This window comes from Enhydra lutris, unplaced genomic scaffold (assembly GCF_002288905.1).
Source record: "Enhydra lutris kenyoni isolate GAN:26980312 unplaced genomic scaffold, ASM228890v2 scaffoldscaffold100, whole genome shotgun sequence".
NCBI classification, from domain to species: Eukaryota; Metazoa; Chordata; class Mammalia; order Carnivora; family Mustelidae; genus Enhydra; species Enhydra lutris.
The window spans coordinates 1,570,511-1,585,003 of NW_019154184.1; the positions used below are offsets into that span (position 1 = coordinate 1,570,511).

At 40.4% G+C, this 14,493-nt stretch overlaps 1 protein-coding gene across 2 annotated transcripts in view; it reads left to right on the top strand.

Annotated features, from left to right (window-relative positions):
- Positions 1-9,211: 9,211 nt before the first annotated feature.
- LOC111139324 (zinc finger C4H2-type containing) overlaps positions 9,212-14,493 on the top strand; it is a 62,210-nt gene continuing 56,928 nt past the window's right edge. For both annotated transcript variants that reach the window (XM_022491583.1, XM_022491584.1), the window contains exon 1: positions 9,212-9,318. In XM_022491583.1, coding sequence (XP_022347291.1) covers positions 9,266-9,318 — 53 coding nt within the window. In that variant the 5' untranslated portion in view covers positions 9,212-9,265. The remainder of the gene's footprint in view (positions 9,319-14,493) is intronic.

Genomic DNA, 14,493 nt, shown 5'->3' on the forward strand with positions numbered 1-14,493 from the left:
CAAAGATCATAGAATCCAAAAGTGACTAAACTAGAGTACCAGACCAGCTAGTCTAACCCCATTGTGTTAAAAATGTTAAGAACAGCACATAAATCAGTTGCATTTCTTTACACCAACAACAAGACGGAAGAAAGAGAAATTAAGGAGTCAGTCCCATTTACAATTGCACCCCAAACCATAAGATACCTAGGAATAAACCTAACCAAAGAGGCAAAGAATCTATACTCAGAAAACTATAAAGTACTCATGAAAGAAATTGAGGGAGACACAAAGAAATGGAAAAATGTTCCATGCTCATGGATTGGAAGAACAAATATTGTGAAAATGTTTATGCTATCAAAAGCAATCTACGCATTTAATGCAATCCCTATCAAAATCCCATTCATTTTTTTCAAAGAAATGGAACAAATAATCCTAAAATTTATGTGGAACCAGAAAAGACCTTGAATAGCCACAAAAATATTGAAAAAGAAAGCCAAAGTTGGTGGCATCATGATTCCGGACTTCAAGTTCTATTACAAAGCTGTCATCATTAAGACAGTATGGTACTGGCACAAAACAGACACATAGATCAATGGAACAGAATAGAGAGCCCAGAAATAGACCCTCAACTCTATGGTCAACTAATCTTCAACAAAGCAGGAGAGAATGTCCAATGGAAAAAAGACAGTCTCTTCAACAAATGGTGTTGGGAAAATTGGACAGCCACATGCAGATAAATGAAACTGGACCATTTCCTTACACCACACACAAAAATAGACTCCAAATGGATGAAGGACCTCAATGTGAGAAAGGAATTCATCAAAATCCTTGAGGAGAACACAGGCAACAACCTCTTTGACCTCAGCCACAGCAACTTCTTCCTAGGAACATCGCCAAAGGCAAGGGAAGCAAGGGGAAAAAATGAACTATTGGGACTTCATCAAGATCAAAAACTTTTGCACAGCAAAGGAAACAGTTAACAAAACCAAAAGACAATTGACAGAGTGGGAGAAGATATTTGCAAATGACATATCAGATAAAGGGCTAGTATCCAAAATCTATAAAGAGCTTATCAAACTCAACACCCAAAGAACAAAGAATCCAATCAAGAAATGGGCAGAGGACATGAACAGACATTTCTGCAAAGAAGACATCCAGATGGCCAACAGACACATGAAAAAGTGCTCCACATCACTCGGCATCAGGGAAATACAAATGAAAACCACAATGAGATACCACCTCACACCAGTCAGAATGTCTAAAATTAACAAGTCAGAAAATGACAGATGCTGGCAAAGACGCGGAGAAAGAGGAACCCTCCTACACTGTTCGTGGGAATGCACGCTGGTGCAACCACTCTGGAAAACAGCATAGAGGTTCCTCAGAAAGTTGAAAATAGAGCTAACCTACGACCCAGCAATTGCACTACTGGGTATTTACCCTAAAGATACAAATGTAGTGATCCGAAGGGTCACATGCACCTGAATGTTTATAGCAGCAATGTCCACAATAGCCAAACTATGGGAAGAACCTAGATGTCCATCAACAGATGAATGGATAAAGAAGATATGGTGTATATATATGCAATGAAATACTATGCAGCCATCAAAAGAAATGAAATCTTGCCATTTGCGATGTTGTGGAACTAGAGGGTATTATGCTTAGCAAAATAAGTCAGTCGGAGAAAGACAGCTATCATATGATCTCCCTGATATGAGGAAGTGGAGATGCAACATGGGGGGCTTGGGGGTGGGAAAAGAATAAATGAAACAAAATGGGATCAGGAGGGAGACAAACTGTAAGAGACTCTTAATCTCACAAAACAAACTGAGGGTTGCCAATGGAGGGGAGTCAGGAGAGGGTGGTGGGGTTATGGACATTGGGGAAGGTATGTGCTATGGTGAGTGCTGCAAAGTGTGTAAACCTGGCGATTCACAGACCTGTACCCCTGGGGCTAATAATACATTACGTGTTAATAAAAAATATAATAAAAAATGTTGGAACAGAGCACAGAGAAGGAAACAGACTTCCACAGGTCACACAGAGAGTTAATGGTAAAGCTGGGCAGAGAAGCCAGGTCTCTTGCCTCCTTCTCTCCTCTGCATGATTCAGAGTAAATGAGAAATGAACGAGGAAAGGAATGGTGGCAAATGTTCCCAGTAAGTTGATGAATTTTTAAAAGTATATGTGTTAGAAAATAGAATCTGAGAAAGTTATTAATAGAGCAGGCCCTGGAGTTCATCATCTAGTGTGAGGTTATTTTACAAATAAGGAAACTGAGGCCCAGGGAATTCTTGGCTAGTTAGTGGTGCAGCCAGCCCCTCAACACAACTCTCCTGCTTCCTTATCCTGCCCCTTCATGGAAGCTGATCTATACAGATTTAGAAAACCTGCATAAATTTAAGAAATTAATACAACAAAGCAAGTTGTTCTCATGATATCTCACCTGTCCCAGTCAGAATACAAGAGCTGTGGGAACAAGCACATAAGGAGGAAGTTCAAGGAAAGAGAGATCTGTATCCTTTAGAACAGGATAAACAGGAAAGAGCAAGGGAAGATGGCTTAAATGACTCACATCTACTGGGAGTTGGGGGAATGGAAGATGCAGGGAAACAAATAAGAAAGGGCCCTAGATTCACATCTTGTTGGTCTTAGAAAATGGAGCTTTTAAGCATGTATACTCTGTTAGATATTTTCTTTTATGTTCCAAGGTACACTAGAGAGTGCCATCCTATCATTTTAAAGATGGGAAGATTGAGACTCAGTAGGGGAAGGGAATTTCCCAAGACACAGGGAAGCAGTGTGAAAGTGGGATTTGAATCCCAGGTCATAGACTCAGTAGTCAGTGTATCTTTTTCCTTGAGTTCTGGAGGAAGTTGATGAATGTTTATTGAGAAAATTTAGTAGAGGTATACTAGGCTACTTTTATAATATGCTTCTTCACAATAGGGTTTATGGACTTGGAGTGGATCTTCCCTATTCTGACAGCATTGCTTTATGCTCTGGACTTTCATTGAGGTATTTAGGTCAGTGACATTGGGTAAGTGAGAAAGGATAGAAGAGCAAGACAGTTCAGCGACAAAAAGCCATCAAAAATAGCAAGAATCTCAGCTGAAACATTGCCTGAAAATACCTAGCACAATCCATGCAGCAGGTGCAAATTATATGCTCATGACCCACAATTCCCATCTCCTAAGGTATTCTTGGGTAAGTCTTCAATTACCCCCTTCCATATGCATTATAAGAATTACTAGGCCAGATTAATTGAAGAGATAGAGAACATAAACTTATCTGGAAGACTGTGAAAATGGGATTGCCTGTCTCTGCTCCCAACTTACTGGTTGACCCCAGACAGGTCATTTACCATATCTGATCTTCAGTTTTTCCATATGCCACATGTGGGAGCTCTTCTAAATCTAATGTGCTATGGTTCTCTTCCATTCTTCCCATTCTCAATGAATGGCACTATCCTATTATCCACTCTACAAATCCAGGAGTCATTTTAGATGCCCTATCTTCCCCTCTATACTTCTTTATCCAATCCATGAGCGAATCATACCAGTTCTGCATCCAATAATATGTTTCCAGTCAGTCTGTTTTTCTTCATACCCACTGTTACTACCCCAAACCATCACTATTTTCTGGATAACTCCAATATCCCTTGGATGGTTTTCCTGCTTCCACTCTTGACCCAGTACAATCTATTATTTTCACATCAGTCAGAGTGATCTTTAAAAATTAGATGATGGGGCACCTGGGTGGCTCAATCTGACTTTGGCTCAGGTCATGGTCTCAAGGTCCTGGAGTGGAGCCCTGAATTGGGCTCTGCACCCCTGGAAGGTCTGCTTGTCCCTCTGCCCTTCCCCCTGCTGGTGCTCACGCTCTCGTTCTCTCCCTCAAATAAATAAAATCTTAAAAAGAAAAAAAACAGAAATAAAAATAAAACTAGATCATGTGACTCCACTACTTAAAATCTTCAATGGATACCATTGCAATTAGAATAAAATCCAAACTTCTCACTAGTGTTTATAAGACATTATCTCTGCCTATCTCCTCAATCTACTACTGCTCCCCTCAGTCAGTCAGAGTCCTGCCTACTTTCGTAAGTCAAGCATGTTTCTGCCTCAGGACCATTACGCTGGCTGTTCTCTCTGCCTGGAATACTCTTTCTCCAGACCATTGGATGACTGGTTCCTTTTCAGTGTCATCTCTGAAGAGAACCCTTCATTGGCAATTCTACCTAAATTATTACACTACTGTAATTCCATTTTCTTCTTTTAGTTTGTTTATTGGCTTTATCTACACATAAAATTAATATATTTTTTTCTTCCATGATTATTGTCTTTTCCTCCCACTAGAATGTAAACTTCATGTGGACAGAAAACTTAGGGAAGCAATAGAACATAGTGGTTAGGAGCATGACTTCCAGAGCCAGACTGTCTAAATTCAAATCTCAGTTCTGCCACTTATTAGCTGAGTGACTCTGGCAAAGTTACCTAAGTTCTCTATGCCTTAGCTTGCCTGTCTATAAAATGGGGATAATAACAGTAATACTTCTTTGAGTTCTTGCAAAAATTAATCTGAATTAATACATGCAAAGCACTACATCCTCAGTATCTAGAAGAGTGTCTAGCATGTAGTAGGTGCCCCAAAAATATTTGGAGGCTGACTGCAAGAATAAATCCTTGATGCCTCCTACTCCTTTGCTCCTTTCCTGCCTCATTTCCTTTGGGAAGATTTCCTTTTACTATAACCCTGCCCTCTGTCTAGTACTTAGTTTGTTCTCCTGTTACTTGTACTCACAGAACCCAGACTTCTTCCAATCCCTAATTGCTGGTTATTGCTATATAATTTTGTGTGATATTTGTCATATAACTGGTCTCTTTCTCAAGCAAACAAACAAACAAACCTGCAACTTGTTGAGGGCAGGGCCTATGTCTGTTATATCTATTATGGGATCTTGCCTGCCTACCATAGTGCCTGACATAATAGGTACACAATAAATGTTTTTTAGCTAAATGACCCCAAAACTTTGACTTATTTTTCTCTTAGAAATGCTACTTAAGATGGGGTGCCTGGGTGGCTCAGTGGGTTAAGCCTCTGCCTTCGGCTCAGGTCGTGATCCCAGGATCCTGCCTACTTGTGATATCTCTCTGTCAAATAAATAAAAATTAAAAAAAGAAATGTTACTTTAGAAACATGATTTGAGAAACTTAATAAGCATTTTCAGCATTTTTTGAAAGGCATTTCAGATTTAAAATTGTCACACCTCTGCCTCCTCTTTTGGCTCAGTTCGGTATTGAAGCACAGGAAAAGATACATGAATTCAAACATTTTGGCCTCCACTCTTAAATCTTGATCTATTTCCTGAAAGCATAATGTAAACAAGTATCTGGCTAGCTTCTCCTTTGCTAATTTCTTGCATTTTAATGATATTCACCCCAACATTCCTTGTCCTTCTTACCTCTTTCTTATTAATAAGGACAATGTTGGACCTGATAGGACTAATTTTTCCCCCACCACCTCAAATCAATCAGTTTTTCTAAATAAAATAATGCATTAGAACGCACTGTTAGCAGGGCTCCTAAATATTCTCTCATCCATTACAGACTTCTAATCAATTGAGAGTTATTAAACACTTACTGTAGGAAGGTTACCAGCTTGGCTTAAAGGTATTGTTTTAAGTACTGCTTCAGGAGAAGGAGCAGAAGGCTATAATTTCTTTCTATTCCCCTCTCTTGTCTTTAAAAATTCCCTTCCCTTCTTGCTAGCCTGGTTTCTTACAACTCAGTAAAGAGCAGGTGAGATACCTGTTATTAAAGAGGTTAAGAAGCCAAGATAAACTCATTGATGTTAAGAGGCTTAAGAACCATTTCCTTAATTGGACAACTTGATTGTTACACATAGCATAAACCTTTCAAGCTTTAGGGGCTCCCAAGATCCCTCCTCCTAGATTAACTTTTCATCTCCTTTTAATATCTATGGATTGGGAGCATAGGACATACTTGGCGCTCTGCAGGTTCCCCAATTGGAGAACACCACCTGGCTGAACAGAGACATTTGGATTCCATGGGGACCACAGCAGCTTGATATTGGCAGTATGGGTCTACAGGAAGAGCACAAGACCCTGAGTTAGGAGTCCTGTTTCTGTGTCAGACAGGGTGGGTGACTTTGGACAAGTCTTTTGCCTCTTGTAGACTGTTCCCTTGTCTGTGAAATGGGGATTTAATGAGGCTTAAAAGACAAGATATTTGCAAAATTACTTTCAAAATCAGACTGTGAAGCTATTAATACATTTAATTTAAACAGATGCAAAGCCACATCTAGACCCTTACCAGATATGTGAACAGAGCAAGACTAAGATTCTAAGAGTAAGTGGATAGTGAGATAAAGAAACATTAGTTTTAAAATCTCTAAGGAAATTCCTAAATTGCTTCCCACACATCACCATACACACCTTCCATTTCTCCTCAAACCATTGTTAACTTGTATTATAATGCAATTTATGTTTGACATAAATACATAATCTAAAACCCCATTTTACTTTTGATCTCCATATTTTTTCATACAGATTCCCTTTTTAATCTACAGCTAACTGGGTCCAACGTGAGCCCAGGCTCTAGTTTTGCAACTTAATGTGTGGCCTTGGGCCAAACCACTTTCTTTATATGAGTCAGTTTTCTTCCTTGTAAGAGGGGATGAATCTACTTACCACCTTCATAGAGGTTTTGAAGATGAAATAAGTGACTGCACGTGCGCCTCTCAGCACAATAGCTGATACAGGCCAGGCATTTACATGGACCTGTTCCCTTTACTTTCCTCTTATAAGACAGGGCTTGGGCCAATTCTTGACTCTGGACTCTATGGTAGGGTAGCTCAGACCCAGTCTTTGTGATCAACTAACTGTAGAGTCTTCAAATGCTAGCTAGTAGTACTATATGACAAGGATCTTCAAGACCATAAAGAAAGTATCGGGTGACACTGCCAAGAATTTCTTTGTTGTGAAAGGTATGTCTAGGATCCAAAGAAGAGAAGGGCTTCCCCCCCCCCGAGATATATTTAAATCAGTGTGGACATTCAGAATGTCCTGAGATTTATATTCCACTAACTTTTCTCTAGCACCTAAAAATATCAGACCCTGTATTCTGTACCATTGGGGAAGTTTTCACTGCGTACTCACAACAAGCCTTTAAAGTAGGGCTAAATAGAGAGTTCTGATTCACCTTTAGTTGAGAGTGAACCAAAGTCCTCTTTTTGTCTGAAGCCCAGTTCTCTGGGCCTGTGCTCTCAGAGTAACTCTTTCTCACATGCTCTCATCACCACTAAACCATTTTTTTTTCACTTTGCCTCTAGAGTCACCTCCCTAAGACATCCCTCCAATCTTATTATTCCCATGCTTTGAAACATAAAATCATTTGGCATTATTTGGCACACAAGTAAGCATTTAATAAATGTGTATTGAATAAATGTGTGCCTATATGATTAAGTCCAAATTCTTTAGTGTGACATTCAAGGTCTTTCACATTCTGGCCCCAGCCGACCTTTTCTAAATACTTTTCCCACTCCTCTTTTCCACCTCCACACCCCTTATGTGAACCTTATACTGCGACACTATGGCCTACTTGTTCTTTCCTTTCTACATGTGCTGTGCCTTCTCCTGGAAAGTCCATCTTCCTCAATGGTCTGGCAAATTCTCAGTCACCTTTTTTAAAAAATTATTTATTTGACAGACAGAGATCACAAGTAGGCAGAGAGGCAGGCAGAGAGAGGAAGGGAAGCAGGCTCCCTGCTGAGCAAAGAGCCCTATGCAGGGCTCTATCCCAGGACCCTGAGATCATGACCTGAGCCAAAGGCAGAGGCTTTAACCCACTGAGCCACCCAGACATCCCTCTCAGTCACCTTTTAAAAACTACTTACATCTTTTCTGCTCAGGTTACACCTTATTCATTCCTGTATTATGATAGAACACTGTACCATAATTAATGGGTCACCTTACAGTCTCCTTTTCCTCAAAGCTAAGGACTTGTTTTTATTTATTTTTGCCTCACCCAGTGATCTCCCCCCACCCCACCCCCCTGCCAGTATCTCCTTCATTGACTGGCAAAATCTGTCTCCAACATCCAAACTGTGGAAGGAGCCAAGATGTCCTTCAGCAGATGAATGGATAAAGAAGATGTGGTTCATATGTACAATAAATATTCCTCAGCCATCAGAAAGGATGAATACCTACCATTTACACTGGCATAGATGGAACTGGAGGGGATTATGCTAAATGAAATAAGTCAGTCAGTGAAAGATAATCATATGGTTTCACTCATATGTGGAATATAAGAAATAGAACAGAGGATCACAGTGGAAGGGAAAGAAAACTAAATGGAAAGAGATCAGAGAGGAAGAAAAATCATGAGAGACTCTTGACTCTGGGAAACAAACTGAGGATTGTGGAAAAGGGAGGTGGGTGGGGGGATGAGGTAACTGGGTAATGGGCATTAAGGAGGGCACCTGATCTTATGAGCACTGAGTTTACACACAACTAATGAATCATTGAACACTACACCACATTGAATTTAAAAAAAAAAAAAGAAAAGAAAAGAATAAAAAGATCTGAGCTCAGTAGCTGTTTTTAGAATGGATGGAGGACTGAAAGGAACTAGGTCACTCCCCCATTTCCCCAGCTTTAGCAGCTGCTCCCTCCTCCCTCTCCCGCCTCTTCTCTAATCCCACCCCCCTCATCTCCATCTGAATGCCAAAGCCACTAATTCCCAGGCAGCAGCCAGTACATCCAACATCTCAAAAGAGAATTCTTCTGCAGGGTTTCTTTCCATACTGAAAGCATCCACTAATTAGGGACTCCTGGTTACTTTTTGGGAGTGTGTAGGCATAGGGGCCCCAGGAAGGGTGTAAGTGAGTATGTCTCTTATCTCTCCAGTTGCCTTCTGGGGTATTTTTTCCCATTTTTTCCGCAGGGGCCAGTCGAATAGCCTAATCCCCTTGAACACCTCACAACCTTTGACAATTATCCGTGACAAATTGATTTAAAATGTGACTGCAGGAAGAGAAACTGGCATATCTCGCTTGGCCTTCTGGGATTTGTAGTCCCGCTCCTCCCTGGGCTGCCTGGCTGGTCCTGGAGCTGCGGACTACAGCTCCCAAGGCTGCTTTGAATCCCTATCGCACAGGCTCAGAGCCCCATGCCCGGAGGCGTTGGTTGCGCCGTGTCTATTGTATCCCTGGTCGTGTGTGTTTGTACAATTCTCGGGACGTGAAATTGAGAGTGAAAAGCATGGCAGATGAGCAAGAAATCATGTGCAAATTGGAAAGCATTAAAGAGATCAGGTAAGCGGAACATTGCAGCACCCCCTCAGATCCCTTGAGGCCCCCAGAATCCCCACGCTGCGGGAGGGAGAGAGCGGAGTTACCTACAGAAAGTATCTATTGTTAAGCTACTTGTGGAGAGGGGCGGGAAAGAAACAGATTCATGGAATTCAGGGATGGGAGAGAGGCTGGAAAGCGTCGGAACTGAACCAAGCGGAGAGACTGACCAAGAGAGACCATTTACCAGATGTCAGAGAGAAAGCCAGATGGAGACACACGGGGGTTGGGGAGAACACGGCATGGGTGGAGTGGGAGTGGGCTGTGGGTGGCGGTAGTGGTGGTGGTGGTCGTTCCAAGACAGCTTTTTTCATCTTGGAGTGGGAGTTGGGGGGCGGCATTCTTAGATCCATTTTATTTATTTATTTATTTATTTATTTATTTATTTATTTATTTTAAGTGTTTGTTGGCTCCGTGGTGTATGTGACTCCTTTCTCTCTCCGAGTAAAGAATTTTTTCAGCCTCATTAACTTCAGGACCTAGAGCTCAGGCTAGCCTTTTGAGAACAACAGCGCATTTGGGCTGGTGGTGGCCGCCAGGGACTGAGAGCTGAGGATGCAGAAGTATCTGGCAGGCTGGGACTAGTAGGACCGCTAGCACTTGCGCGTGATTATTTTTTGCATTCACACATTCACCACCCTCTTCCTCTCCTACCCGTTGCTCTGTAAGGGGGATGAGAGAAATGGAGACGGGGGAGGTGGTTTCTGTGCCAGATGGTGGGAACTCAGCTGCAGCTTTGAGGCGCCAGAGGTGAAGCACAGGCCAATAAAGTGGGAGTTGCCTGCGTCCTGACCCTTTCCTTCCAGTCGCAGCTTGTGGCAAGGCGATAATGTTGTTCTTGCTCAGAATACAGTGTAGTCAGGTAAGTGAACTGTTTGGGCTGGTAGCAGGCTTTCCTTCACCTACTCTGCTTTGCCAGAACAAGTCCCCCCTCCACGACCCCAACTTCCACCCTCATTCTGAGGGTGGCCTGGGTTGGACAGTCTCCCTTTAGTGCTTTCATGGAACCTAGGGAAAATGATGTGGATATCAAGTGTGCCTCTTTAAGAAATAAGACCTTGGAACAAGAAGCTTAACCCTTGGAGTGAATGTCTTTGATGAGACTCACACATGTAGGTAGTATAAGGAAGCACTTCAGCTTTTTTTGTCCTTTGAGGGGTTGCATCTCTACTTTTGCAAGGGTGTAAAGGGAAGGGAATTATTATTTATTGAGCACCTAGTATACAAAGTTCATTGACCCACTCTTGCTTATTTCAGCAAGTGTCCTGAGAAAGAATCAGGACTAGGAAGGTACTTAAAGAAATAGTGGCTAAAACTTCTCAAATTGAGCAAAGAACATGAACTCCAGATTCAACAAGCAAAACAAACACTCTCAGGACAAATGTGAAAAAATTCACACCAAGACACATCATAATCAACCTTCTAAACAAAGGGCAAAGAAAAGATTTAGAAAACAACCAAAAAGAAACAACACTTTATCTATACCTTCAGGGGAAAAAATTTAGAAGACAATAACAGATTTCTCATAGTCAGTGATGAGGTCCTAGCAGAAAGTGACACAAATTTTCCAAGTATTGAAGGAAGAGAATCATGAACCCTGAATGAAATTCCAAATGAAACCCAACATCCTATATCCAGTGATAATGTCCTATATGAATAAAAGGATTAATCAAGACATTCTAAAATGAATTGAAGCAGGGAATTTATCAATAGGAGGTCTACTTTATAAGAATGTCTAAAGTAAGTTCCTCAAATACAAAATAAACAATAAAAGGACATTTACAAGGAAGAATACAATGAGAAAAAACATGGGTAAATACAAGAAAAGTCTTGTCCTCTTGAGTTGTCTGAATTATGCTTGATGACTGGATCAAAAGTTGTATCATGCCTCATGCGGTTCATACGGTTCATACTGTCTCATGCGGTTCTCAGTGTATGTAAACATTTAAGATATTCATGTCACAAATAGAGGAGTGTAAAAGGAGGTGAGGTTTGTATATTTCACTTGAGCTGATACAATGATGACATTAGATGACTGATAAATTATGCATGCATAATGTAATAATAAGAAGAAACACTAAAAAAGCTGTACAAAGAGATGCACTCAAAAACATTATAGGTAAGTCAAAATGGAATTTTAAAGTGTTCAAGCTACCCACAGAAAAGCAGGGCAAAAAACCAAAAACAAACAAAAACAAAAACTAAAACCAAGTAGAACAAACAGGTAACTAAAATGGCAGGCTGAGCCTTAACATATTAATAATTGTGTGCATATAAATGATCTAAATACACCAATGTGAAAGAGTGGATTAAAAAAATTTAACCATATGTTATCTATAAAGAAATGCACTTCAAATATAATGATATAGGTAAGCTGAGAGTAAAAGTTGGGGAAAAATTACTATGGAAACTTTAATTAAAAGAAACCAGGAGCAGCTATGTTAATGTCAGATAAAGCAGATTTTAGAGCAAAGACAAATCCCAGGAACAGAGTGGGATATTACATTAATGAGAAAGGGTCAAGCCACCAAGAAGACATAACAATTCTAAATATGTATGCCCCAAAAGTCATTTAAATTAGTTTGCGTTAGACAATTTTGCAGTAATATACAAAGATTACATCACTTGGTTTAAGAATTTAAAGTGGGGAAAGTACTATAAGTACATACTTGATGTTCACACATGGGAAAGGTAAACATGTATGGGAGGGGGAAAGAAGTAGGGTAGGGGAAGGGGTAGAAGGAACTGGAAAAAGGAGCTCACATTTGTTGTTGATCATCTAATTTCAGAGCTCTTGGCTCATTTATATTTATTCTTCCTAGTGAAAATCTGTGGTAGGAATTATTATCCCCATTATACAGTAAGGATACTGAGGTTCAGAGAAGTAATATAACCTATTTATGGTCATAGAGCTAGGAAAGGAAGAGAGAATACACCCTCCCATTCACATGGCATACATATTTTAACAAATGCTGATACTCATATTAACTATTATTTACAGATCTTTAACTGCTCTAGTCTCAAATCCCTAGAAGTTATGAGCAGAGCAGCCTATTTCTGTTAAAAAATAATAATAATGTCACTTCTGAGCTTAAGTATAAGTGATGATGGCAACATGCCATCATCAACAACAAAGAACTAATTAAGACAAGCTGGAAGCTAGACAGACCCCCAGGACCAGGACCAGAAAGAAACACATTCATACTCAGTGTTCATGCATACCGATGGTAGAATTTGAAATGGAAAATGTTTCAGGAATAGATTTTCCACCACAGGCCATTCCCCACTCCTGACTCTGACCACATATCCAGCCCTGTCCTTCCTCCCTATCTCAGTCACACTCCCAATACTGTGTTTCAGACCACAGGCCCCAAATCTCACACTGGTCTGTTTTGCCAGCCCATTTATTAGGCTTTCAATTGGTTGTAAGGGAGTATGCAGATATGTAGAAAGGGGATGAGGAGACTAGAACAAAAGAAAGGAGATGGAAAAGAGGGAAGAAAATAAGCTATGAGGCAGACAAGGTGCAACCACCACTAGATGAAGTAGAGCCCTTCACCAGCTCCCCAAATGCGTACTAATATCTCCTTATCCTGCACATGCCATTCATATGCACACACCCACCCACGCCCTGGTGCATACATATCTATACACAAAGAGTTTTCCCCACTTAAGAAAGGAAAACACATTTTGGAAGTATAAACAGGGGTACCTTATTTTATTGTACTTTGCAGATAGTTTTGATTTGTTTTTACAGATTAAAGGTTTGTGTCAACCCTGCATCAAGCAAGATTTTGTGTGACATTTTTACTATAGCATTTGCTCACTTCATGTCTCCATGTCATATTTTGGTAATTCTTGTAACATTTCTAACTTTTTTCATTATTATTATATTTGTTTTGGTGATCAGTGGTTAGTAATCTTTGATGTACTATTGTAATTGTTTCAGGTTGCCCTGAACTGCACCCATATAAAATGATGGACTTAATCAGTAAATGTCTGTTCTTACTGCTCAACTGCCCAACTGTTTTCCATCTTTCTCCAACTCCTTGAGCTTTCCTGTTCTATGAGACACATCAATATTGAAATTAGGCCAATTAATAAGTCTACAGTGGTATCTAAGTGTTCAAGAGAGAAATACATCTCTCATTTTAAATAAAAAACTAGAAATTAATAAACTTATTGAAGGCAAGTCAAAAGCTGAGATAAACCAAAAGCTAGGCCTATTGTGCCAAACAGTAAATGAGGTTGGGAATACAAAGGAAAAGTTCTTGAAGAAGTTGAAAATGCTGCTCCAGTGAATGATAAGGGAGCAAAACAACCTTACTGCTGATATGGAGAAAGTTTTAGTAGTCTGGATAAAACATAAAATATGCCACAACATTCCCTCCAGCCAAATCCAAACCCAGAGCAAGACCCTAACCTTTTTCATTTCTGTGAAGGCTGAGAGAGGTGAGAAAGCTACATAAGAAAAGTTTGAAGCTAGCAGAGGCTGGTTCATGAGGTTTAAGGAAAGAAGCCTTCTCCATAACACAGAAGTATAAGGGGAAGCAGCTCAAGTGCTGATGTAGAAGCTGCAACAAGTTATCCAGAAATGTAGCTAACATAATTAATGAATGTGAGCACACTAAATAACAGATTTTCAGTGTAAATTAAATAGCCTTGTATTGGAAGTAGATGCCTTCTAAGACTTCCATAGCTAGAGAGAAGTCAATGACTAGTTTGAAAGCTTCAAAGAATAGGCTGACTCTCTTGTTAAGGGCTGATACAACTGGTGACTTTAAAGTTGAAGGCAAGGCCCATTTACTGTTCTTTTTTTTTTTAAGACTTTGAATGGTTATTTTTTTTTTAATTTGATAGAGATCACAAGTAGTCAGAGAGGCAGGCAGGAGAGAGAGGAGGAAGCAGGTTCCCTGCTAAGCAGAGAGCCCGATGCAGGGCTCGATCCCAGGACCCTGGGATCACAACCTGAGCCGAAGGCAGAGGCTTTAGCCCACTGAGCCACTCAGGTGCCCCCCCCCCATTTACTGTTCTGAAGATTCTAGTGCCCTTAAGAATTATCCTTAATCTATTCTGCCTGTGGTCCATAAATGGAACAACAAGCCTTGATGAGAGCACATCTGTTAACAACATAGCTTA